The 24,856-nt window shown below is 54.5% G+C and overlaps 1 protein-coding gene across 6 annotated transcripts; it reads left to right on the top strand.

Moving 5' to 3' along the window:
* The first annotated feature begins 245 nt into the window (after positions 1-245).
* On the top strand, positions 246-14,455 carry TSKU (tsukushi, small leucine rich proteoglycan). Of its 6 annotated transcripts, XM_037131514.2 has the most exons (3): positions 263-343; positions 7,512-7,632; positions 11,938-14,455. In XM_037131514.2, exon 3 carries the CDS (start codon positions 11,946-11,948, stop codon positions 13,005-13,007), a length of 1,062 nt encoding a protein of 353 aa, XP_036987409.2. In that variant the 5' UTR covers positions 263-343; positions 7,512-7,632; positions 11,938-11,945; the 3' UTR covers positions 13,008-14,455. The 6 variants fall into 6 exon arrangements, with proteins under 6 accessions (XP_036987407.2, XP_036987409.2, XP_036987408.2 ...); XM_037131512.2 differs by lacking the exon at positions 7,512-7,632 and having other exon boundaries at positions 246-343; XM_037131513.2 differs by lacking the exons at positions 263-343; positions 7,512-7,632 and adding an exon at positions 381-1,316.
* The last annotated feature ends 10,401 nt before the right edge of the window (positions 14,456-24,856 follow it).

The following is a 24,856-nucleotide window of genomic DNA, read 5'->3' on the forward strand; positions in this document are numbered from 1 at the left end:
TGGAGTGGGCGGGAGCTGCGTACGCACTTTTGAGACGCTCCCTAGGGTGGAACCCAGGCTCGGCGCGGGCTCCGCAGACGGGCGCCGGGTGGGAGCGAAGAGCGCTCCAGGAAAGGCCCGCACTTTGGTGACACTCCCTAAGTCTCCGGGCCGCCCGCCGGAGCCGCCTCTGGGTGTCTGGCGGGCTGAGGGTTCGCCCGGCGGCGGGCGGGGACCCGGGTGGGGTGGGGTGGGGTGGGGTGGGGGGCCGAGCCGCGCGGCGCAGAGAAAAGCGCCGGCCGGAGAGCCCGCGGCCGGGCCGCCTAGGTGAGCGTGCCCAGGCGGCGGCGGCGCAGGCTTCCAGGTGGGTGCGGGTCCCCGGGTGGAATGGGAGTCCGCGCTGCGAGCTAAAGTTCGAAACCCCGGTTACCAATCTGGCCGCCCCATCAGGCAGGCGGGCGGCGCTGGACGCAGGGCCGAGGGCGAGGGCCTCCCAACTTTTTCTGGACCCGGGTTGTCAGCCGCAGCAGCGGGACGCCCGGCACTCGGCCGGAGTGGGGAACCCGGACCAGAAGGAGAGGGCTTCAAAGAGACAAAGGCTCGGATCGCGGGTGTGGGCCAACGTTTCTGGGGTCTTTGTGCGGACACGTGCATCTCGCGTTTGTGGGCCTTTGTGGATTTGGGGATGTGGCAGATCCACTAGGGATGTGGATCTGCCTGCGCCTTTGTGTGCCCGTGGCTTTGCATGACTGTTTAGCTCTTTTGTCCACATTTTGTGGGCCCTCGTTTGGTTGTGGGTGTTGGTGAGCGCATCGTTGTGTGTTCGCTACCTAGTCTGTGCCTGTCGACGTGTCTGGGTTGGGAGTGCGTGGAGTGTGTGCGCTCGGAGAGCCAGACACCGCCCCCAACTCCTCGCTCCCCTGCTGTTCACCCCCACCACCACCCGGACTTGGCTTCAAACTTTTCTCTGGATTCCTCCGGCAACAGCCCCCATCCCCCTCTCCGCTGAAGTCTTGTCTAGGGGCGCTGGCATCCCTCCCCTCTTTCGTTTTCTGGGGTCGTGGAGCCCAGAGGGAGGAGATAGGATTGGCGAGTGGGGGAATCGGAGGTACCTGGGGACTGGCCTTGGCCAGGGCGTGAGGAGAGTGCCCGACCCCCTCTCGGAACCAGCTAGGTGGGAGAGGGCAGCCGGTGTTGCTCGCCCCGCGCTTCTCGGAGTGTGTGACCAAGAGAGACAGACTAGTATACCGGGCAGAGAGGCCAGCCCGGTCCTGGCTCCGCTTCGCTTTGAGATCCGCTCTCCGTTTGCATCCTGGTGACACCAGCCCTCTGATCTGGTAGGTGAGAAGGTGACGGGCTTGCCCCTGGCGCTGGCTCCGAGACTTCCAGGTGGACTGTGAGGGGTTAGGAACCTTGCAGAGAAAGGTTGCGAATGGCCCCCAGTACTGCACTGGGCAAGTTGCACAGCCTGTTAAGGATGCGGGTGAGCGCTCCCTGAAGGTGCTGAATGCGAGCATTCGTTGGGGATAACCGGGGCAGCCTTCCAGAGCCGGCCTGAGAACCGTGCCCGTCCCTATTAGGCCTGGGCGACTAGATGTCTCAGGAACCTCTCGCATGCCTCCTCCCTACTTGCTCTAGGCTTCGGAGAAGTCCAGGCTTGCAGAGCCCAAGTCTGACCCTAGAGGGAGGGCTCAGGAGGCAGGAGCCTGCTCGGCTTTTGATCCCGAGCAGCAAAGATAACCCTAATACCTTGCCACTCCCAGCTGTGCCCCAGTCTTAAACTAAGAATTTTGCCGGATGTTGCAGATGTGATGGAGGGGCACAAGCCCCTCACTAGGAAAGGAGGCACTGTTGGTACTTTCCTTTTCCTCTCTGGGCCTCAGTTTCCCCTCTGGGAAGAGAAGTGTTGACAGCTTCTCTCTTCCCTTCCTATTCTGGCTGACTGGTTGAGACCCCAGAACCTGAAAACACTTTGATGTTTCTTTTCACACACACCTTTGTTCTGACATGACCAGTTCCCTGGCACTAATTTGCTCTTTTGAAGGGGGAGAGGGAACGTGGCTTTGAAGTTAGGAAGGGATGGAGTGAGATGGGCCAGGACCCCTTAGAGCCCAGGAATGAATGGAAGGGTGGAATGCAATAGCCGGGGGAAGCCAGGTAAATATATGCTGGAGGCAGGAAGTGTCTCCCACCGAGGGAACAACTGCAAGGCTTTGTGCTCGGACAACAGAGGTGGGGGTGGGGGTGAGGGTGGAAGTGGATTAGAATTCAACTGGAGGCTGGGAGGGAAGGCAGGGGCCAAATATGAAGTCCTTGAATCCCAGACCTAGGAGCTGGGATTTGAACCTTTAGGCAATGGAGAGCTGCTGGAAGGTTGAAACAGGTCTGACAGGGTGGGTGGGATTGGTAATTCTGAGGAAACTTCCTTTGATTTTTTTGATGGTTCTGGAGGCTGGGAGATGAGTCTAAAGGTGGTTGAGTGCCCCACCCTTTTAGAGTTGGAAGGACCTGGATTTTACTCCTATTCCGTTGTTTCCTAGCTCTGTGGCCTTGGGCAAGTAACTTGACCTTTTTGATTCTCAGTTTCCTCATCCTTCAAATGAGGATAAGAATTCCTGCCTCCCTGATCTGTTGTGAATGTTAACTAGGATAATGAATTACATGTGCCAATAAAATGAAAAGAGGTTTGTATTCTATTACATTATGAAGACATGTATTGAATTGCACTGACAAAAGAAGGCAGAGGCAGCATCAGCTGTGGTCCTGTACCTGATTCAGCACCTGGCAAAACCCTTAGTTTGAACGCTTTCTGTACAGGGCGTTTCATTCATCTGGTTTATGCCCCTTCACATGGCCAGGCCCCATGCAGGAGAGGAGCTGGACACAGTCGGATTCGGAGATGGCCACAGACCATGAAGTGTATCTCACCTTGACAGACAGCCCAGGGGCCAGGGAGGCCCAGGGGCCAGGTGACCTTTTGCCAAATGAGGGCACAGGTTAAACTGGGAAGGCCTCATAGAGGAGGTGGCTTTGGAATTGAGTAAGATCCTGCACAGCAGACAAAGAAAAGAAGGCCACCTTCGTAGGAGGAAAGAGCCTGTGCAAAGGCGTAGGGCCCTAGGAGGGGGGTAGGACTCTAGACTGGTAAGAGATAGGTTTTGAACAGGGAGCAGTGGTGGGGTCCTAGTCTTCTGTTGGGGTTGTACTCTGGCGCCCAGCAAGCCTGGCCATTGGAGGCAGGAGGCCAGGGAGATGGCTGTTTCCACAGTTCAGGCCCGGAGGCCTCCTGAGCCTGACGGGCAGTGTGAGTGAGTGCCTGGCTTAGGGGTAAAGGCTGGAGAAGATACTGACCCACCCACCAAGGAAAGGTTGCTGGTTTGCATTTTGTCACAGGAGACACAACTGTTTCAGCCTGCTTCGGCCTCTGAGCCTTTACCAGACTCACTCACCAACTTCCTGGTAGTTCCCAGCCAGCACTTCCAGCCCCAGGGGAGCCCAGGAATGGTGCCCTGAGAAAGGATCCAAGGCCTTGATGGGTCTCCTGGTGTCACAATTCCTTGTTCGTCCCTGGTCCCTGAGATCACCCATTGGTGGGGACAGGAGCCCACATGCAGTGAGCACCCATGTGTGCCAGGCCCGAGCTGTCTTTGCTCTCTCGGGCCATCACCCCAGTGGCCTGCTGGGAGCAGTGCTGGGCTTCTCACCACATCACAGGTGAAGACTCAGACCCGGGTGAGGGCACATGCACGCCTCATGGCAGGTGAGGCCCCGTGGGGTTGGGGCCCTTTCTGCCTGGTTGCAAAACCCATTTCCTGTGCCCTGGGCTGCCTCCCCATGTGTCCACACGTGTTGCCTCAGAAAAGCTTCAGGAAGAAGACGCACCAAAAGGAGAACCGTATTGAGTATTAGGCCCCTTGCCTGTTTCCCTGTGGATTAGCACCCCCAGGGGAGGTGGCTGGGCCCCCAGGGCCCACCTGCACTTGCAGAGAAGACGTCCTGGAGGAGGCCAGGCCCTGGGTGTTAGATTTACCTGGCTCCTGAGTCCAGCCCCCGGCCTACCAAGCTGGGTGACTGAACAGATCACTGAGCCTCCCGGTAAAACGGGTAGGATGCCACCTAACCTGCCGACCTTGCAGGGTGATGAGGCAGGTAACCGTTGGGGAAGCACTGGAAAAGCTGAGAGGTGTCCTCAGGAGAAGTGCTGGTATTCTAAGTGCCCGGGATATCTTCATGCAGTACTCACTGGGTTCCAGGTGCAGTGCTCAGCCCCAAGGACAGAAAAATGAATCTGCCCCCATCCCTGCCCACGAGAGGACAGATAGGTAAATGTGGTTATGCGATCAGCCCAGCGTGATCAGTTAGCCCTCAACCACACGGCCATTGGTACGCTGGGGCATGTGGTACGAGAAGCACTGGATTTGGAGCTAGGACCTCTAAGGCTGAGACCTGGTTCCCCTACTACCCAGCTGAAGAATGTCAGTCTCCATGTCTGCAAAACAGGGACAGTAATCCCCACGGTCAGAGGTTGTGGTGAGGTAGACTCGAGGTGCTGGTACAGAAGTGCGTGGTGAGCTGACGTATTTGTGGAGAGGGGTGGTGGCGTTAGTGGTTCTTTTGGGAGCGCCAGCCCTCAAGGTTCCAGGAGTTGGCCCTGAAATTCTTTTTGCCTTGAGTTTCCGGAGCTGACAAATGGTTGGGGGGCAGGATGTTCATGGAATTTCCACCTGGGGATTTCACTGGCGTCAGCTCGAGTGAGCTCACAAGGAAGGGAGCGGGGCGGGAGGCCGCTAGGCACTGAGGAGCAGCAGGGGGAGGCAAAGGCTTGTCTCAAGTCGGTGCAGGGCTCTGGTCCCGCCCGAGGCTCAGCTCCCTGCCCACCTTGTTCCTGTGCCAGGGTCTCCCTCTCGAAGCTGTGATGAAGGAGCTGGCAAACCTATGGGCCAGAGATGCTGTGTTGCAGCACCAGAGGCAGGCAGCTGGGGCCAAGGGGGCCGGGCCAGAACTGCTAGCCCCAGAGAGGTCTCAGAGGAGGGAGCGTGGGGCCTTGCTGGCAGACGCCCGCACAGTGACTGGACCGTGCTGGCACAACAGCCACAGACGTGCCGGGTGCCTGGTACTGCGTTGGGTTCTTGAGTACGGAGGAACATAAAGAAAAACCACACCATCACTGCCCTCAGGAAGCTTAGTAAATCATGACCAGCACCGTCCCCCATGCCCTGAGCACTTCGAGGGTGGAGTGAGCTGAATGCTTCACACGCTGACTGTCCCGTACACTTTCACCAACCCTGTGTTGTGATCCCTACCAAGGACACCAAGACCCAACTGGATTGAGACTTTACCGAGGCCAGTAGATACAGAGCTGCATTCAGATCTGAGTCCAGCGGTTGACTCGTAACTGCCAGCTCTTTATTTATCCAGCAGTGCCGCCCGCCAGGCCTGGCTCTGGCCTCAGGTGGGGGAAGGGACGAGCAGGTGAAGAAGGCAGGGTCACTGCTTCAAGCTGCTCACACTTCAGGTCAGGAAACTGGCAGGTAGATAACTAATGACAGAATTTACTCAGTCTGTGTCTGTGGAGGTATGCCCAAAGCGTGATGCGGCAAGCCCGCAGGGAACAAGCAGGGGAGGGAGGGTGGCCCAGGAGCCTGAGTGGACAGAACGGGCTTTGTTCCACTGGTGGGGCCAGGGCGGGCTGGGTGGATGCGGGTGATGCTGGCGGCAGTGTGAGGCGTCGGGACTCGGGTCCTGGGTCCATTCCAGTGCTGTTGCTGCCCCCTCTGCCTCGGTTACTCTCCCGGGGGCCTCCCGGCTCCCCAGCCCTGGAACTCTCTGCACTTGGGGAAGTGTGAGCAGAGGCTGGGATTAGCTCAGCGGCTGCACCATCACTGTAGGTCCAAATCAAGACTGGGGGTGTGGGGGCTGGCCTCTGGTGGGGCAGCTCAGTTGGCTAGAGTGTCTTCCTGAGGTTGAGGGTTCAATCCCCGGTCAGGGCCCATACAAGAATCAGCCAATGAATGCATAAATAAGTGGAGCAACAAATCCATGCTTTTCTCCCCTTCCTTCTCCCCCTTTCCTCTCTCTGTCTTTCAAACAAATCAATAAATAAGATCAGAAGCTCAGCCAGGGGAGGGAGGAAGGTGGTGCAACTTGCAGATGTCTCCTTGCTGGGGAGAACTTGATTTCTGGGGGTAAAAGTAGGACATCCGAAGGTTTTTGAGAGTTCACCGTTGTTTCAGAGGCTCTCTGGCAAGGCCTGGGGTGCCACCGTGGGGAGACTTGTCTGGGGCCTGTTAGGGCCACAGCATGTACTCATCGGACCTCCTGGCCCACCAGCAAGCCTTCACGGCCCCTGCCCAGAGGACTTTACCCTGTGTCCCCCAGACCGAGGGTGGGTACAGTTTCTGAGCCCATGTCCTTCTGCTCTCGTGTTCTGTAACCTGGCTGATCAGTGAGTGGACCTTTTATCTGCCCACCAGGGTTTGGAAAAGAAGTGAGGTATCTGGAGCCAAAGGTCCCTGTCCTCCCTGCGCCTTCCATGGTGACCAGCTGTCTGCCTTTTCCGTTCCCCAGGGGGCCAATCTTAGCTCCCAGAGGGAGACAGAATTAATACTGTTCACACAGGTGCAAGAACCGAGGCTCAAAAGAAATGAAGAAAACTGCAAAGGTCACATAGAGAGTGGCAAACCTGGTCTCCCAGGGCCAAGGCAGGTATAAGTGATCTCGTTATGAGTTGGGGTCCCGTCCCCAGTGCTGGTCAGTAAGCCCCATGAAGACTTAGTATGCGCGCCCCACCCCAAGATCCACTTCACACAGAACTTAGCGTAGATTCAGTAAATGCTTTTGTTAAATTTTGAATGCCTAAAACACTGGAGCTGGCTTGTCTAGACCTAACCTCTCACTGTGGGCCTGGAGAAACAGGCTCAGGGAGGGAAGGGACATATCCGAAGATGTGAACAGGCCGTGCAGAGCCTGGACTAAAACTGGCTGTCTTCCAGGACCTGCCTCGTCACTGCACAGGTGCCCTGTTGCCGTCCCTTCACCCCCATGCCTGGAGAGGTGAAGGAGCTGGGAGGTGGGAATGGGTTCCCTTTCTGGGGGACTCCTTCTACCATGTTGCCTGGGAGGGACACAGGCACTGACTGCACATCTCTCAGTGTCCTGGCTCCGTGACAGCTAGTCCTCATAGCATCCCCTTGCCGGAAGGGATGGTTGTCTCCCTTTTAGATGAGGGAATGGGCTGAGGGAGAGGAGGATACTTCCCAAAGTTGACCAGTTGAGCAGGTGACTCCTGTTCCCAGTGATGTAACGCCTTCAGATCAGAGGATCCACCCCAGAATGGCAGCTTTCATGTCAAGGGCCAACTCTAATCAGTGGGCAGAGAGCACCTGTGGAGGAGAGCTCAGAGGTCCTGTGCAGATGCCCTAGGAAGTGGTGCTGTGATTGATTGATTATGTCTGCAGTGGGTATAGGTAGAGTGAAAAGGAACGGTTTTTCCCTGATGTGGCTTCCACCTGTTGGGTCTCATTTCTCCACAGGGGTGTTCAGCTCCTCTGTCTGCTCTCCACATCCAGCCTTTCTGAGGCCAGTGGGACCCTCAGGACCATCTCAGAGTCACAGCTGAAGGAACCAGTTCAGAGAATTAAAGTGACTTTCCCAGTGAGCAGTGCACGTTGGTGTCCAAGGCCGTCTCCCCGTGAAGGCCTTTCCGAGGAGCTGAGGCTGACAGTTTTTGTCAAGAGGAACTCACATTACTCATCCCTTCCCAGACCCAGAAGCCCTGTTGAGAAATGTCATAGTGTGGCCTGTCAGGGGAGAACGACTGTCCAGGAGGGCGCTGATAAGGGCTTTGACATCGCGATGACGTGGTTGCTACAGGAAGGGGGTCAGGCCCACCTGCTGATCCCCACCCCATCGGCTGCTGTGCGGGAAGGAAGGCAGGGCAGCCCACTCTGCCCTTCCCCTGTGCTGGGAGCCCCGCTAGGTGCCTTATTTCTACAATTTTGTTTCATCTTCATGATGGTCCCGTGAGGTGGCTGTTAATATCCCATTTCACCGGTGAGGAGACTGAGGCTCGGAGCTTGTGGCTACCCAGCACCAGAGAAAGCAGAGATAGTCGTGAGTGACGCAGTCCTGTTAGGAGCCTTTGTGACTCAGTGTGTTATATGTACATTATATATATCATATATTTTTTTCTTTTACTATAAGAGAGGACATGGAGTAGGGGTGTGTGTGTGAAGATATTAAGACATGTTTAAATCACTGAGAGTTCTACCATCTAAAGAAAAACACTGTTGGTATATTTTCTTTTGGCCTTTCTAAAATTAGGATTTGGGTTGGGTTGTTTTTTTTTTAATGCATAGTTACAGTTTTCCTAGACGTGCAATTTATCTTATGATATCTATCATTATGGCATCGGCCCCTTGCATGAGGTGGCAGACTCTTCGGAGCATTGTTTTTATGGACTCCCTGGGGTCCCCGGAGAGCCAGCAGCTGACTGGAGTGGGTCGGGCAGCTCCGGGCCTGGAGTCGGGAGGCCGCAGCCCGAGCATCGGCTGCCACGCCTCACGGGGGATTCTAAGGACAAGTCGCTGCACACTCCCTTCATCACTGAAGTGAGGCGTTGCACGCCCACTCTGGGACCTTCCAACATCAAATAAGCAAAGTCCTTGTTAACTGTAAAGGGCTGTGCCCTGGCAGGAATTTTCCTTATCTTCCCTCAGTCTCCTCCTGGGAAAGTTCTGCCCTCCTGTCGGCCCCTGAGCCTTTTCTAAAGGCCTTCTTCCAGCGACAGTGGCTGAGCCCAGCGTCTCTGCGACTCATGAATGTGCCCTGCTGTATGTTCCTCCAAAGGGGACACTTCCTCTGAGCAGAACACAGGCTCTGACTTTCAAAGACCACCAGCCCACACCTCTGCCTTTGCCCACTTCTGGGTCCAAAGTTGTGAGGCCTTTCAGGGATTTTTTCCTTTCTCTTTTCCCAACACCCTGGGATGCCCCTGAGAGTCTTCTGGGCTCTGCCGTGACCTCAGGAAAACCCTAGGGCCATTAAATACTAAATATCTTGGCGCCTGCGCCATCACAGCAGTCAGTGCAGCTAGAGTTTGGCCCTCGGACTCTGGACACCTACCTCTTCTCTTCCCGTAAACACACAGAAGTATACATTCCACTGGAACCAAGTCAATCGTGAGGTTCCAAAGGCAAGAGCTGAGTTCCCAGCTCCACCACCTGCCTTTCCCCCATGCTTAGTTTCCTGCGCTCTAAAATGGACTGAGGATTGCACGTGAGAGAACGTATGTTCAGCGCCAGCACCTGGTGAGGACCGGCTCTGACTCCGTGTTGGCGCTTCCCAGGGGAATGTCCAGGCCTGGCATGGAACAGGAGCCCAGGGAGAGTTGTCCACTGTACAGGGCTGAGTGAGGACTTGTCCAGGACACCTTGGGAGTGCTAGGTCTCGTTTACGCTCCTGCTCCTTCTACGTCAGCTGTCCCTACCATTGCCTCGATTCCATGTCCATAGTGGCCCCACTGGAGGGCATCTAGCCTGTGTGCAGAGCTCTTCACAGTTGGATTGCATTTCAGGAAGCGTCCATCAGCTCATGTGAAGGGGTCAGGACAAGAATTACTGCTTTGTGGCTCAGAGGACAAGGCTGAGGCCCGGAGCAGGGGGGCAAGAGGCCCCCTCTCTGGAGGGATTGTGTTTGAGCTCCCAGTTACATAATCAGGAGCTCAGAGAGGCCATTTGGCATTTAATAGGTACATTGTATAATGTACCCTACTGGGAACCAAAGGGTGATCTCAGGGCCTTTTTTTTTTTTGTACTTGTGTTGTTTGTTTAAACCCCAGGAAGGGTGAGTGAGCAGATCAGCTTAGCAGGGAAGGTGGGGCACTGAGTGGTAATGAATCCGTGTGGTAAGAAGCTCTCACTCAAGGGAATAAAGGGTGCCTGCAGCAAAATAATTATTTTCCTTTTGGTTCCAGACATTGGAATACTCTACCTTGCCACAGTTGGGACCAAGCCCAGGATGCACCTGGGCTGGATTTAATCCTCAAGTTGGATTCTATAGTAGAAAGGCGTGGGGGAGGAGGTACCCCATAGCAGGGCAGGGGAGAAGAGCCCCACTTCTTCCTGCCCCCATGCAGAGCCAGTGTGTGGATCAGGTAGCTGCCCCTTGAAAGTTTCATGGAGGGCTGGTAATACTATCGTGTTGTTCTCTCCACATCCACCCCAGTCTAGAAGGCAGGCAGGTGCCCAGTCCATCCCGCCCTGAAGGCCAGTGGGAGGGTGGGTGGGGGGAAGACAGCGCAGGGGTGCAGAGCGGGGCTATCCCAGATGGAGAGACCTCCCGGGCTGAGTGGCTGGTGTGTGGTGGTGGGAGGGGACAACCAGAGATGGTCCAGTTCGATGCTTTCATCACTCACCCGCTCCTCATCCTCCCATGAGCATCACGGAGATACAGTGGGTGTGAGGACTGAATGTGACAGTGTACGTGTAGTGCCTGACATGTGTGGCAACTATGGTGTGCTTGTACAGGGGTGGAAACGGCCAGGAGAGGCAACATGCCTTATATCACAGCCTGTGTCTGGGAAAAGCCCCTCTTGGATCTTAACTTTCCACCAGCCTCCCTGCCAGTCCTGCCAGAGGCAGCAGATGAAAACAGAGGAATTGGAATTGAGCAGGCCTGGGTTCTAATCCTGCCCTGCTTTTCACTAGCTGGGGTAAACCCTCTTCTTCTCTGAGCCTCTATTCCTTCATCTGTATAATGGGAGGACCAGCCCAGCTGCCCAGGTTAAAGGAAGAACCAGAGAGGGGTAATCACACCTGTACTATCTGGGGTAGAGACAGCGCAAGGGCAAGGAGCTGGGAATGGGTATTCCAGAGCCCATCAGGAAGTCCAGACAGTTGGAATAAAGGGTCCTGCCTCTGGAGGACAGGCTAGGTGAGGGGGCTTCGGACTGTGGACCTGTCCATTGTCACCCACTAAGGAGGTAGGGTAGGGCCAGTCCTCACAGGGAGAGGCCTTGATCTGGGAGGCTGCCATGTGAGTCCCAGGCATGGCTCAGCTACTGCCAAACCATGAGAGCAAGCCACGCTTCCTCTGCTCCATCTGCTTCCCCTCCCAGTTACTTGTGGCCAGGCGTAACTTCCTGAACCTCTCTAAGTCTCAATTCCCTCTTCACGAGGCAGTGACAGACATTTCTACCTGGCAAATTTTTTTAAAGATTTATTTTTAGACAGAGGGAGAGAAACATCAATGTGTGGTTGCTCTCACATGCCCCCAACTGGGGACCCGGCCTGAAACCCAGGCACGTGCCCTGACTGGGAATTAAACCAGCAACCCTTTGGTTCACAGGCCAGCACTCAATACACTCAGCCACACCAGCCAGGGCCTACCTTGCAATTTTTGTGGTTGTGAAGGTGAAGCGAGTCTGTGTAGTGAGGCAGCTAGCACAGCACATGGCACATGCTCAGCACCGTGACCCAGATCCCTAAACTGAGCACCTCCCTAATAGGGCCTGGATCAAGACCAGCCCATGAACCCTAGTTGCCAGAGCCCTAGAGGCCAGCCAAAGGTCCATCTAATCCAATGGGCTCCCAGCAGTGTTCGTTAGCATCCCACGGCAGGGATGGTGAGCAGGCATGAAGGGTTCCAGGCTCCCACCCTCCCTTCAGCCAGAACCCGCCCACTTTCATCTGCTAATCTTATTTAAGTTAGGGTTCTGCTGCTTCCAGTTGAAAATCCCCCCATCTGGCCTTACCCCCTTTACCCAACCAAGGCCTGAGAGTAACAGGGATGAGGAACTATATGAGGAGGAGTACTCAGGAAAGGCGTCGCAGGAGGACAGGGTGCTGGGGGTAACTTTCAGCTGCGCCTGGATGCACTGACTGGTGTCTGTGGGCTGGAATTAGAACCATCTGGGGCGGGCTGCCTGCTGTCAACCCTCACCTATGGCTCTCTTTCTAGCCCCCACCATGCTGTGGCCCCTGCTGCTGTTGCTGGCTGTGCGCTGGGTCCAGACGACCCGACCATGCTTCCCCGGGTGCCAGTGCGAGGTGGAGACCTTCGGCCTCTTTGATAGCTTCAGCCTGACGCGAGTGGATTGCAGTGGCCTGGGCCCCCACATCGTGCCCGTGCCCATCCCTCTGGACACAACCCACCTGGACCTGTCCTCCAACCGACTAGAGACAGTGAACGAGTCGGTGTTGGCAGGGCCAGGCTATACCACGCTGGCCGGCCTGGATCTCAGCCACAACCTGCTCACCAGCATCTCGCCCACTGCCTTCTCCCGCCTTCGCTACCTGGAGTCGCTCGACCTCAGCCATAACGGCCTGGCAGCCCTGCCTTCGGACAGCTTCACCAGCTCACCCCTGAGTGACGTGAACCTCAGCCACAACCGGCTCCGTGAGGTCCCAGTGTCCGCCTTCAGTACCCACAGCCAGGGCAGGGGGCTGCACGTGGACCTGTCCCACAACCTCATCCACCGCCTCCTGCCCCACACCGCTCGGGCCAGCCTGCCCGCACCTACCATTCAGAGCTTGAACCTGGCCTGGAACCAGCTCCGCACCGTGCCTGACCTCCGGGACTTGCCCCTGCGCTACCTGAGCCTGGATGGGAACCCGCTGGCTGCCATTGGCCCAGGGGCCTTCACGGGACTGGCTGACCTGACACACCTGTCGCTGGGGAGCCTGCAGGGTCTCCCCCAACTGGAACCCTACGGTTTCCGTGAGCTGCGCGGCCTGCAGGTCCTGGACCTGTCGGGCAACCCCAAGCTCAAGTGGGCAGGAGCTGAGGTGTTCTCAGGCCTGGGCTCTCTGCAGGAGCTGGACCTGTCGGGCACAGGCCTGGTGCCCCTGCCTGAGACACTGCTCCTCCACCTCCCGGCGCTGCAGAGCGTCAGTGTGGGGCAGGGTATGCAGTGCCGGCGCCTGGTGCGGGAGGGTGCCTACCCCCGGCATCCTGGAGCCGCCCCCAAGGTGGCCCTGCACTGCACGGACAAGGGGGGACAGGCTTCCAGTGGCCCCAGCACCTTGTGACAAATGGTGTGGCCTGGGGCCACATCACAGACTGCAGCCCTGGGCCAACTCGGGTCCTGGGCAATTTGTACGTTAATGTGCCAGTGCCAGTGGGGACTCTGCGGGCCTCTGTGGCAGCATCACTGACAGATGGCTGTGGGCCTGGGACTAACCCCAGGGGCAAAGTCTTGCTCCTTTGTCTATATTGTCCCCAAACCATGAGCAGAGGGTCTTGGATGCCAAACCAGACAGCAGTCCCCTGCTGTCCTTCCCTCCACTCCACCATGAAGTGCCTTCCTTCCCTCAAGCCTGGACCAGCCTGACTGATAAGAGGAGGGTTAGAGGTCAGCTCCCTGGCTCAGTGCCACTTTGGGCCCGTGGTCCAGTCACTCAGGAGCATGGGTTACCTTTGATCTGGGCGCATGAGGCCCACTTTATCCTTTTCTCTTCCCCTAGGACCCTGGGTAGAGCTTCAGTTATAAAAAGGACAGACAAAAATCAAGTCCACCTCTTCATGTGGCAGGTGGGAGCACTGAGGTGGAGAGAAGGAAAATTGCTAATCGGAGGGGCCCCAGCGGCAGAGGCACGACTGGACCCGTGTCCTGCCTCCCAGCCAGGGCCCTATGCACTTTGCTGTCTTCTCTTAATCATGTCCTCCTGCCCCCCTTTCTGGACTCCCCTTTTGTACCACAACTCACATACTGTCATATATGCCCTTTTTCTGTCATCTTGGGGACAGGCAAGGGCCACCACGGTAGGACTCTGGGCCCTCTGACCAGCTGTGTTGCATGGGCTGAGTCTCCACCTCTCAGAGCCTCTGGAAGCTTCAGGCATACCATCCAGTCTCACCTGCCAGTTTCCCACCCTGGGGTGGGGTCCCCCAGCACCCAAACTGGAAACATCCCCGTGAATCTTCAGGCATTGCCTCCAGATGCTCCCCTAAGAGGCTGATGTGATCCTGGAGCCCCGCTTGGCCACAAGCAAGGAGGGGCCTCTCGGATTCAGCTCGCGCTGGTCCAGAGCCCAAGCCCATCTCACCCCACTGAGTGCAGTGGAAGGAGGCAGGCAGTTTGCACCAGACTTGTATGTGCCCCACCAGGGTGGCGTGTCAGCTTCCCAGCCCTAGGCGCTTTCCTTAGTGCTCATTTTATACAGTTGTTGCCTTTTTAATGGACTGACACTTTCAACCAGCTCCAGACCCCTACCCCTGCTGGCTGGGGATGGAAAGTGTCATTTGTAAAAGAAAAAAGTTGCATTTGTTCACTTTTGTAATAGGGTGTCCTGGAGATGTGTTGGGGGAGGAGGTGCGGGGCGGAAGCCAGCCATCAGTGGCCATGTGGGCATGCGGGGCTGGTCCCACAGAGATGCCCACAGGACAGTGAGAGCTCTGTCCTCCCACACCAGTCCTTCCCAACACCTTACTCGTCCTTGGTTTAATAAACATTTATAAAGAGTCCCTCTTTCTACCACTTGACCAGTGTCCATTTATATTCCCTGGGCTGGGCCCCGGGGCCACAAGAATAAATCAGGTCCAGCCCTGTCCTGGACAGTGTGTTCTGCCTGAGAAGCCCAATAATCGCCCAGGATGGGGGTGTGGGAATTACTCCAGAGTGGGTCGCACCCTCTCCACCTTCCTTATTTATCTCCCCTCTCGCTGCTGCCCCAGGTCCATGAACTTGCATGCCCCTGCCTGTGCTCAGGCTGTTATTCTGGGACCTTGCCTTTGCCTTCATTCCCACTCAACTGCTTCCCATCCCAACAGACCCGGTTCGTGTCTCAACTGCAGAGGCTTTCCCCGAGGTCCCTCCGCACCTCCCTCTGAGCACCCGCAGTGCTTCGTTGCTTCCTGGCATTTCAACTCCATGGGAGCCTAACTCTACACATCTCATGACCGGGAGCTCATTTCCAACTCAGCGGCTCTACTCAGCAAATTCTACCTGGCCAAGGTCTACAGGAACATCGGTCGCCAGCAACCATAGGCCCACCCCCAGCCCTCCCCCGAGGGGACTCAGGATCCGTGGGGTGGGGGCGGGAGGGACAACAGGACACACCCTGCTGCACGAAGCTGTGAGAGCCCTGTGGGAGGATTAGGAAGCCTTCCTGGAGGAGGCTCGTTCACACAGCCAAGAAGGACGAGTGGGCTTGGGAATGTGAGCAGTGGCACAGAACCCAGAAGGTTTGGGCCACAGGTGTGGGTGGGGAGCTTGCGCGTCTTGTGGCTCAGCACTTTTCCCCACAGACACCGCAGGAGCCTAAGGCTGAGAAAGTCAGAAAGCCCTCAGCCACGGGAAGGGGCGTTAATCAGCTCCACTGTTTCTCTAAGCCCTTCCACTTTCCCTGGGATTAGAGAGATTTCAAATGCAGGGCTAGGGGAGAGATTCCTGGGACACTGACCCAGTGGGTCTGGGCCCTCCCAAAGCTCCGCTGGAAGGAGAGGCCCTTGGGGGAGGGTCATGGAATGCAGGGGTCTTAAAGTGGTGCTGAAGGCAGGGGACCGGAGGGAGGCTGGGACTCCTGCAGAACAGCGAGCTCTGAGGCAGGTCACCTCCACCGAGATACAGCTGTAGTGGGAGGGCGGGCACAGACGCTGTCACACTGTGCCGGCTCCTCCTTCCTATGGGGACATTACTCTGCGTCCCCAGCCCTGGCCTCCCTGTCTTAGGGGGAGCACAAACCCTGGAGCAAGTAAGGCATCCCCAAGGCCCCTCCAGAGGCTCCCAGTCCACAGCGCCACCTTGTGGTCTCTCATGGCCAGACACCCCCCAGTCCCAGAGGTGTGAGAACAAGACCGAAGTGGACCTCCACAGTTTGCGCAGCCAGCCTCCCCTTCCCCGGCAGGACCGCTTCCATCCTGCCGCCCTCCGCCCTCCTGGAATCCTGGGGCCGAGAACAGGGTTGTTAAATTTTTACAGAATTATAGAGATAAGTGCAAAGATTCCGTTTTGGAGTTCACGGAAAAGGGTTAACATCCTGGGTCCATCACAGGTCAGTTGGGTGAATTTGGCCCAGTCACTTCCCCATCTGAGCCTGGAGAATAGGGGTGAAAATGTCTCCCGCCACAGGGTTGTATGAAGAGTAGATGAAGTCACACTTGTAAAGTATGGAGCGCAGTGCCTGGCCCAGAGTAGACGCCCCACAAATGCATGTTCCAGAACCCCCTCAGCCAACCGCAGGATCATGAATTGGACTATAGAAACACGCAGTCTTAGACTCCCATTTTGATAGCTGACTCAGAACTGGACAATTTCATAGAAGTTAAAAATTTAGAATCCTAGAACAACGCTAATTCACAGGATCTTAGCATTAAGTCAAACACAGGGCCCTTCTAAGGCCCCGCTGACCCAGGAGCCAGCCCTGGTGTGCTTACATCATGCCCTCTACAAGGAGGAGACAAATGCCCAGACAGTGCTGGTCGGTACACAGGGAGGGTGGGGAGGCCTGCGGATCCATGTGTAACCGGACCCCTCCGTAGCTCGGGGAGCCCACTAGATTCTTTCGATCCCAGGGTTTTTCCTCTATGGGTGTTAGCACACCAGCCACTGATTTCCCCAAATCACCGTGGCCAGAAGGCTTTCAGAGAGAGGCCAGTGGAGATCTAGGCACTAACACCTACCAACTGCCTCTGAGCCAGTTCGTAGGGTATTTCCTCGGCCAAGACCGCCAGGCACGGGGCGGGAGGTGGGGGATGAAGGTGTACCCTCTGCTTGGACCTAATGTCCACCAAGACAAAACAGAGTCCGTCATAGGCTAAAAGGACTTTGCTCATCAATGCTTAACACACTGTGGTGGCTAATGTGTACTAGGAGCAAATATCATTAATGCCAAATGTGTATCAGTACCTAAAGTCTATCAGTGACAGCTCTCGCGCCAAAGGCAGACTGGACGAAGGGAAAATGTCCGGTGGTATCCACTGCCGCTCAGTATCCACCAATGCCCAGTGTGTGCAGGTGGCTAACTGCGGTGATAGCTTCTCTGTGCATCCATACCTAATGTCAGTCTGTAGCTCAACATCCAGCAACAGCAAATAGCCACCAGTTAAATCATGCGTTTATTTTTTTGTTTTATTTATTGAAGTGCCATTAGTTGTATTTATGGGGATTATTGTGTTTCTTAAGTTCAGCAGAAATTCTTCCTGTGTTTACAGTTGAATTCCAGAAACTATTTATTATCTTTTACATACTCGTTAGTCAAAACATTCTGCACTGGGGATGTCAGCGTGCATTTGTGCTTCTTGATACACACACGTGTGTATGGATAGCGTGCATATATAATTATTATTTACAAATGCAGGAAAACAGAGAAAAAGAAATTGGTTTGAGGACAGAAATGGCAAGTCTGAAACAACTTTCTAAATAGGTGATTCTTAGAAGCAGCAATTTTGCCAAAGCAGAGTGATGATTCCTGGCATCGGCTCTCCTGCCCAGCCAAAGAATTGACAAAGAGCCCTGCTTTGGGCTAAAAAAAGCCAGGTGCCCTAATAAGGTTAAGGCACAACACGGGGGTGCCTTAAGGCAACAAAACCAGTGGTGAAGACGAGCTCCAGAGGCAGGCTGCCTGGGCCCAGAGCCGGCTCCGCTGCTGAGGGGCAGGTGGCCGGGGGTAAGCCACTCCAGCTCTGCTGCAGCCTCAGCTGACACGTCTGCGGGATGGAGACGGCCGCTGCCGCACGGGCTGTGGTGGGGAACATGACGATGCACATAAGGCTCTTAGAACAGTGCCTGGCACGGACTGAGTGCCGCATAATAAAAAATAGGAAAATTTATTTTTTGGAAAATTATTTCTTTTGTCAAACTGACGAGCATGCCGTGGCTGACAATATTCTCAGGCAGGGTTTCTTCAGTGGCCATCAGCTCTCAGTGGTGACTTCACCTGCACTGTTAAGCTTAGGACTTTTGACAGAAAAGAGTTTCTACCCTCCACACCACTGCGGGTCAAAGCTGCCTCACCATTACAGCTTCCTTCTGACCCAACCCTTGGGAGGGCACAGGGCTTAGGAAACATCCTGGTGACTGTCCCCACAGGCCTGGTAGTCACAGATGAGCAGCCCCCCTGCTGTGGTTTGAGAGGCGGGGACAACCTTCCCCTGGCCTCGCTCTCCCTGACAGCCTCACGCTGTCTGAAATTCTACCAGTGCTCTTTGGCTTAAGCTGTGTCTGATGTCCTTGCTGGGTAGGCGGGGGCCCAGGGCATCACGAGTGGAGTGGGGGATGGAGAGAAGTGTCTGCGAGGCAATAGGACATTCATTCACTAACTGGGGAGCAAGGGCCACCTGGCCACTTTATCCAATCATGATATACCCTCGAAATGATGAGAAGGTGCTCTGTTGCTAGTTGTTAAGGCTCTGATGGTAGGTGTGAGACTGGGAGGCCCACAAAAAAGGTGGTTGAAAGATAAGGTCTCTTAGATAAAGCTGCATCTCTCCCTCCCAATGGGATATCCTATTGCACTGGTGACTCTCAGTGACCACACCTCCTCCTATTATCACTGTGTAGAACCTTCCTCTTGAGTCTGGGCTGGGCCCATGATTTGCTTTACTCAACCCAATGGTGGCTCTGAGCCAGTTTCAGACCTGACCTCTTAGTAAGGCCTGGTGGCTTGCACTTTTCCAGTCTTGGGAGCTGCCGTGTAGGAGTCTGGTGAGGCCACATAGAGAACCTGGGTGAGGCCTGTCACAGGCGTGGGCTTGGAGGGCTGCTCACCTAAGGCCACGTGGGGAGAGAAAAGCTCAGCCATTGGCGTCCAACAGATCTCAGACCTCAGGCAGACCCACTGGCTTAACGCACAAAGGACCAAACAAAACCAGCAGAAGAGGCAGCCAGCTGATTCCAGCCCTGATTGCAGAACCATGAGCCAATGAAACCATCACTACACCTTGGGACGTGAGAGACGGAAAATTAAAAAAACTAAGAAGATGCCAAGTGACAAAGCCAGCCAGCCAGAGCCTCCTTGAAGATGGCCACTCTGAGGCAATGGGGCAGAGAGGCACGATTGAAAGGAGACACAGGTACTCAGTGTTGTAAAGATTATGAGGTGCTACCTACCCAAGAGTTTGTCTCTTGTTCTATTTTTGTCTCGCAGCCACAAGCGAGCGGGCTTGGCCCATCTCCCCTCAGCCCCGCTCTCCTCCCAGGCCAGACAAACGACTTGCATGTCCCCAGGCAGACCCGTCTCCAACCTTTCCCTTGTCTCTCCTGAAGCCCCCACTAGGAACTGGAGGAACACAGGACTAAACCCACTGTCCCTCTAAGATGCCTTCTCCTTCCCTCAGGGACTGGCCTCCAGACCCAGGGACAGATACGAGGGGAGCTGAGGGTGGGGTGAGGCCAGTCACTGGGCAGGGCCAGTGAGAGCCACTCAGAGGTGGGGAGACCAGAGGGAAGCAGGTCTGCAGCACAGGGCACTCCCAGCAGCCTCTGGGAAAGGCGTGGCTTTTGGATGCTTCCCGCAGACTGTGGGCAAAGTCATACTTAGTGAGAGCTTTAAAAATACTCTCTCCACACAGACACAAATACTGTAATTCCCTTGACGCGCTCCACCCTCCAGTAAAATCCCACATTGTGTGCAGACCCGTGAGAGGGAGTAGGGACCAGGCTGGGTGCTGGGAGGGAGTGCACCTCCCAGTCCTGGCAGACCTCTCAGGGGTGACTGCACAGAGCCTTCCCTTGCTAGCATGTTCTAATGGAAGGTGCTTGCTCCTCGAGGAGTAAGGGCGGGGGTCATGAATGCTTCCCTGTTCCCACAGCCACCAGCCTGATTACCTCCTACTTATCTCTCCTGTTTCAGCCTCTGTGCTACCTCCTCTGGGAAGTGCCCTCTGACCACCTCCCCACCAAGCTACCCCAGGCAAGGCCAGGTGCTCCTCCTCTGTGCTGACCCAGTCCCCTCACCTTCCCTCCACAGTCACACTCATCACATTTATTCTCTGTTTATTTTTCCAGCTTCCACTTTATCCTGAGGGCAAAAACCGTGTCTACCTTGATCCCCAGAGGGTCCTTAGTTTCCAGGCTGGTGCCTGGCACCATACTTGGTTGCCAATACATACCCAACAAATGAATAAATGGGTCTGTTACATCCATCTTATCAACAGTTAAACAGAGGCCCAGAGAGGTTAAGTGACTTTGCCAAGGCCACACAGCAAGCTCCTGGCAGAAATCCGGTCTTGAGACTTTCAGTTCCTCTGTGATAGGGACCTCTCTTCCCTGCCCCTCCTTTCTGCTTCTGGTGACAGGTGTGTGCACTGACAGGTCTGAAGCTGGAATGCGGCAGGAGTTCCCTGGGAGGTTCCACCTCGGCTTCTCCAGCTTCTTGGCAGGGACCTACTTCTGCTCTGACTTTTGCCCAGTGACTAATCTGTGGCCCGCCTCACCCACCCCAACAGCAGCCACACGCACAAACGGTGGAGAAGCGGTCCTCCCTCTCTGAGCCCGCTGCCCTGCGGGAAGATGAGTCAGCAGAGGAGACCTGAGGCTCTCTCTGACCGCAGAAGACTGAAGGAGACTGGCGCACACCGGCTCCATGGTGCTTGCGACGTGGCACGAAGCACAAACATTCACCAAGCACCAGGAATCTCTCTCTCTCTCTCTCTCTCTCATTTTTGCAAAAATACCAGAATTTTACTTCAATGATACATAAGTTTTTAACTTTAATGTGTGTATACATGCACACCCATGGATGGCGATGGTGGTAGTTTTCAAGTTTTATTTTATTTCTTTTTTAGATTTTTAAAATGTATTTATTTTTAGAAAGGGGAAGGGAGAAAGAGATGGAGAGAAACATTAATGTGTGGTTGCCTCTTGCACGCCCCTCACTGGGGACCTGGCCTGCAACCCAGGTGCATACCCTGACTGGGAATTGAACTGGTAACCCTTTAGTTTGCAAGCCGGCACTCAATCCATTGAGCTATACCAGCCAGGGCATGTAGTTTTCAGGTTTTAAAAACAAACAAACCCAGATGATTCTAATATATAACGAGGTGTGGGAAAGATTTTAAAGTTTACATGGAGCTTACACATTTTATACCCAAACCTCAGTTGCTCTTCACAGCTCTCAAGAAGAAAGCCAGGCAGGGCTTATCACTAACCCATTTCACAGATGGGGAACACGATGCCCGGAGAGTAGGTGGCAGAATCTGGGACTTGTCCTCAGAAGCCCTACTCCAAACTCTGTCCTCTCCCCATCCCTCTGCGGAGTGATTCAGATTCAAAACAACAACGAAAGAAAACGACTGTAATTACTTGGCTGGTAGTTCTGCCCAAAGAGCTTGCTTAGCCCTGGCAGGGAGCAAAATCCTTCGGTGGGGAGCCAATTCTCTGGGAGACGGGGGTGAGAGAGATGACAGGAATAATAAAACTCTGGGACAAAGGCAACAGGATTCTGAGAGGGTGACTCAAAGCATTAGGGCGGCCCAGGGGGTGAGCGCTGGGGCCTCACTGTTAAAGTTCCGCCCGCACAAACACTTTTAAGCCTTGTTTGTCAGAAAGACACCACAATTCTGGCCACAGGGCACCCAGAGGTGGACCAAACACAGCCGACACCCCAGAGTCTCCTTATGGACTGAAATGCAAGGTGGCAAGTGGCTACTGTGGTGGGGCTGGAACTTGTGTTCCAAATTGTGAAAACTTGCCAGAACTCAGTTGCAGGCGGAGCTTGGAGTCAGGTCTCTGACCTGTCACAGCGTCGTCCCCACCAGAGGGCGCTGCCTGTGGTACTCCCCTTTCCTTTCCCAGTGTATTTGCTCCTTTTCTTCCCGTGGGTTCCAGGAAACCCCACCCTGTTCCCTGTCAGCAAACAGCTAACTGCCACGTCTGCTTCTGTTCAACGCTTGCTTGTGCATCCCTATATAAGGACTTAGCTGTAAGCGCTCGGCGCGACTCTCATCTGCAGCCCTTTTGGGCACCGTGCCTCTGGACACCCGAGAGTTCGCCCCTGCGCAGGTTAAGCTTGGCCAATAAAATAAGATCAAAACCCTGAAAGGTCTTCGAAAATTATTCTCGCATCTGGTGGATATAACAATTGGCAGTCACCAAGAACTTCATCGCCTTCACACCTGCCCCTGTGATAAAATAACTTCCAATCTTTGTATTTTACAGAATTTTAAAACTAACATTTATTCAGGTGGGTTTTCTTAAATTCAACAAATAGTCAATGCTAATATTGATGTATTTCATTGTCATTCTATGAAAACATGATTGACAGCCCTGACTGGTGTGGCTCAATGGATTAAGCACCAGCCTGTGACCCAACAGGTCACCGGCTGGATTCCCAGTCTAGGACACATGCCTGGGTTGTGGGCCAGGTCCTCAGTAGAGGGTATGTGAGAGGCAACCGCATATTGATGTTTCTCTCCCTCTCTTTCTCCCTCCCTTCCCCTCTGACTAAAAATAAATAAATAAAATCTTTTTTAAAAACATGATTGAAAGATGAGAGAAGTCAGGCTCAGAAATGTTAAGTAATTTGCCCAAGGTCTCACAGCAGGTAAGCAAAAGATTCCAGATTTTAAAAGCAAGTTTGTCTGTTTCGGGAGTGGATAAATAAACTGCTAATTTCATAGAATGAAAAGTAGAATGCTAACCTTACGGAATCAGAAACAAGGAATTCTAATAGATGTTTCCATTCTTGGCTCTTCCCTCACAGAAGCCAAGCCTGGGTTTTGGTGGGGACCTTGGAGGAGACTTGATGTTCTGCGGACCAGTGGTCCACCTGCTTTGGTCCGGGCTCCAGCCCAATCCACCGTCCTCTGAGCAGGGTCAGTGAGGAGCAACTTCTAGTCACCGCTGCTTGTGGTGGTGTCCTGTGGCATAGGTTGCTTGTCCTGTCCACAGTTACGATTATGGTCAGGTAGCCAAGGTGGTTAAGAAAGGGCCTGGAGCCAGAAAAGTCCAATTAAGGGCTTTTATTCAAGTCAGCACTCTGCGATGAGGCAGGCTGAGTCTGGAGGAGGGTAGTCCCAAGGGAAAGGGTAGAAGGGCTTTTAAGGTGTGTAGCAGACCCCCAGGGGAGGGTGAGTCACCCTGCTGGTCTGCCCCAGGTGTCCCCGGTATCTGATTGGGGAGGGCTGATTCTGTAGAAACCTTATGGGAGAGGGGAGGGGGCGGTGAGGATTCAACTAGTTTCCAGCAGGATGCCAGCAGCTACACCTTAGTTGCCTCTGATATGGGGAATCTCCTGGCCTGCGATTTAGCTGGTGACCATATCTTCTTTGTTCCCGCACAGGCAATGGTTTAGAGCCCTATCCCAGTCCATTCTCACAGCCACTCTGGGTTTGGAAGCTCCTCCAAGAAAGGCTCTGGAGGCCAAGTCTTCATTTCCCTCCTTTTCTTGGGTAAGCTGCCAAGTGGGCTGGATTTGAACTGGGATCCTCTGACCTTCTTTGTCCTTTCATGGTGTAACAGGGTGCAGCCAAGAGGGGGCCCCAGAAAAGAATTTGGAATGGGGTCCAGAGTTCAGGGTGTCCAGGAAATATTAAGATGTCCTCACAACCCCCCTCCCCCCAGGGGGAAGAGACAAATAGAGCCAGGGCCATTGAGAGCTGTTTTGCATAGCAACAGTTTTGCAGCTACCCTCTAGAATGGCATTTAACATATCTATAACCTTTAACGGATTTCATAGATATGTTAAATACCTGTGGCCTTGCTTTGAGCCAGGAAGAAGGATGTGGCTTCTACCCAGTATGTAACTAGGGGATGGTCCCCCGAGTCACAGCGCCTGCATGAGAGCTTGGAATTGATTGGCTCCACACCATGGGGCCATATCTGCCCAGACTAATGATGGCAGCCCAGTAAAGCTGAGAAGGTATGAAAGTCCTGGCAGGTGTAACTGATTTTAGGAGGAATCGGAAATGGGGCTGCAAAGGAGGATGGGTGCAGAGATTTAAATCCAGACGTGGCAGCCATTGAGGGAAGAGCCGCATGGTTTCAGCAGAGTTAAGACTCTCACTTGCCGAGGTGAAGAGGAGGGAACCATGCGGTTTTGGCCAGGGTACAGACCCCTGCAGCCATTTGAGAGAGCCACGTGGTCTCAGCTGAGCTAAGACCCCCTCTTGCCGAGGTGAAGAGGAGAGAGCCACGCAGTTTGGGGCAGAGTGCAGACCCCCTCTTTCCCAGGTAAAAGGGAAAACCACACAGCTTTGCCAGAATGGAGACCCCTGTGGCCAGTTGAAGAAGAAAGCCACACGCGCTTTTGGTCAGAGTGCAGACCCCTGCAGCTTTGGTAGAAGAGGCCCACGTGGCTTTGGGGCACCCCCTTTGGCTGCGTGGCCTGGAAAGCAGGAGAGACTTAGACTGGAACTGGGTACAAAGAACTCTTGCCAGTGGACCGTGAGAGGGTACTACATGACTTTGGATTAACTAGAGAGAGATCCTGCCTGCACGTTGATACAGCTGACGGTGCCAGCATCCTGAAAAACAGACGTGTGTTCCTTTCCTGATATATGGTACCCGAAGTTGGGACAGTGGGAGAAGGGAGTGCTGGGTGGGTGTAGGTGTATATCCTAAAAGACTTTGATATTTTAGTGAAGGCATTAAGCCTCAATAGCATTAAACGAACATTTCCTTTTCTTTTCACAAATCTCTGGCATTGAGAGATGTCTTTCCAATTGGTGGCAGACAGAAGATTCCAGTAGATATTAGTATTCCGCCCTTGGGAGGGGCCCCTGTTGTTCTGTAGCAGTTTTTGGCATCTCTAGGTGGGCCAAATATTGCTCCCCCTCAGACCTCTGTTCAGTAACAATGGGGCCCTGCTCACACAAGGTAAACCCAGGAATGTCCCATAACTCACAGCAGATGACAGCATCGTGTTTTCCCCCGCCCAAGTCTGTGGCTTTTTAACAGGGACCTCAGAGGTTTAACTAAAAATATTTGGTTATGTGGGGG

The sequence above is a fragment of the Artibeus jamaicensis genome, unplaced genomic scaffold (genome assembly GCF_021234435.1).
Source record: "Artibeus jamaicensis isolate MK-2021 breed Jamaican fruit bat unplaced genomic scaffold, CSHL_Jam_final contig_64, whole genome shotgun sequence".
Classification (NCBI taxonomy): Eukaryota; Metazoa; Chordata; class Mammalia; order Chiroptera; family Phyllostomidae; genus Artibeus; species Artibeus jamaicensis.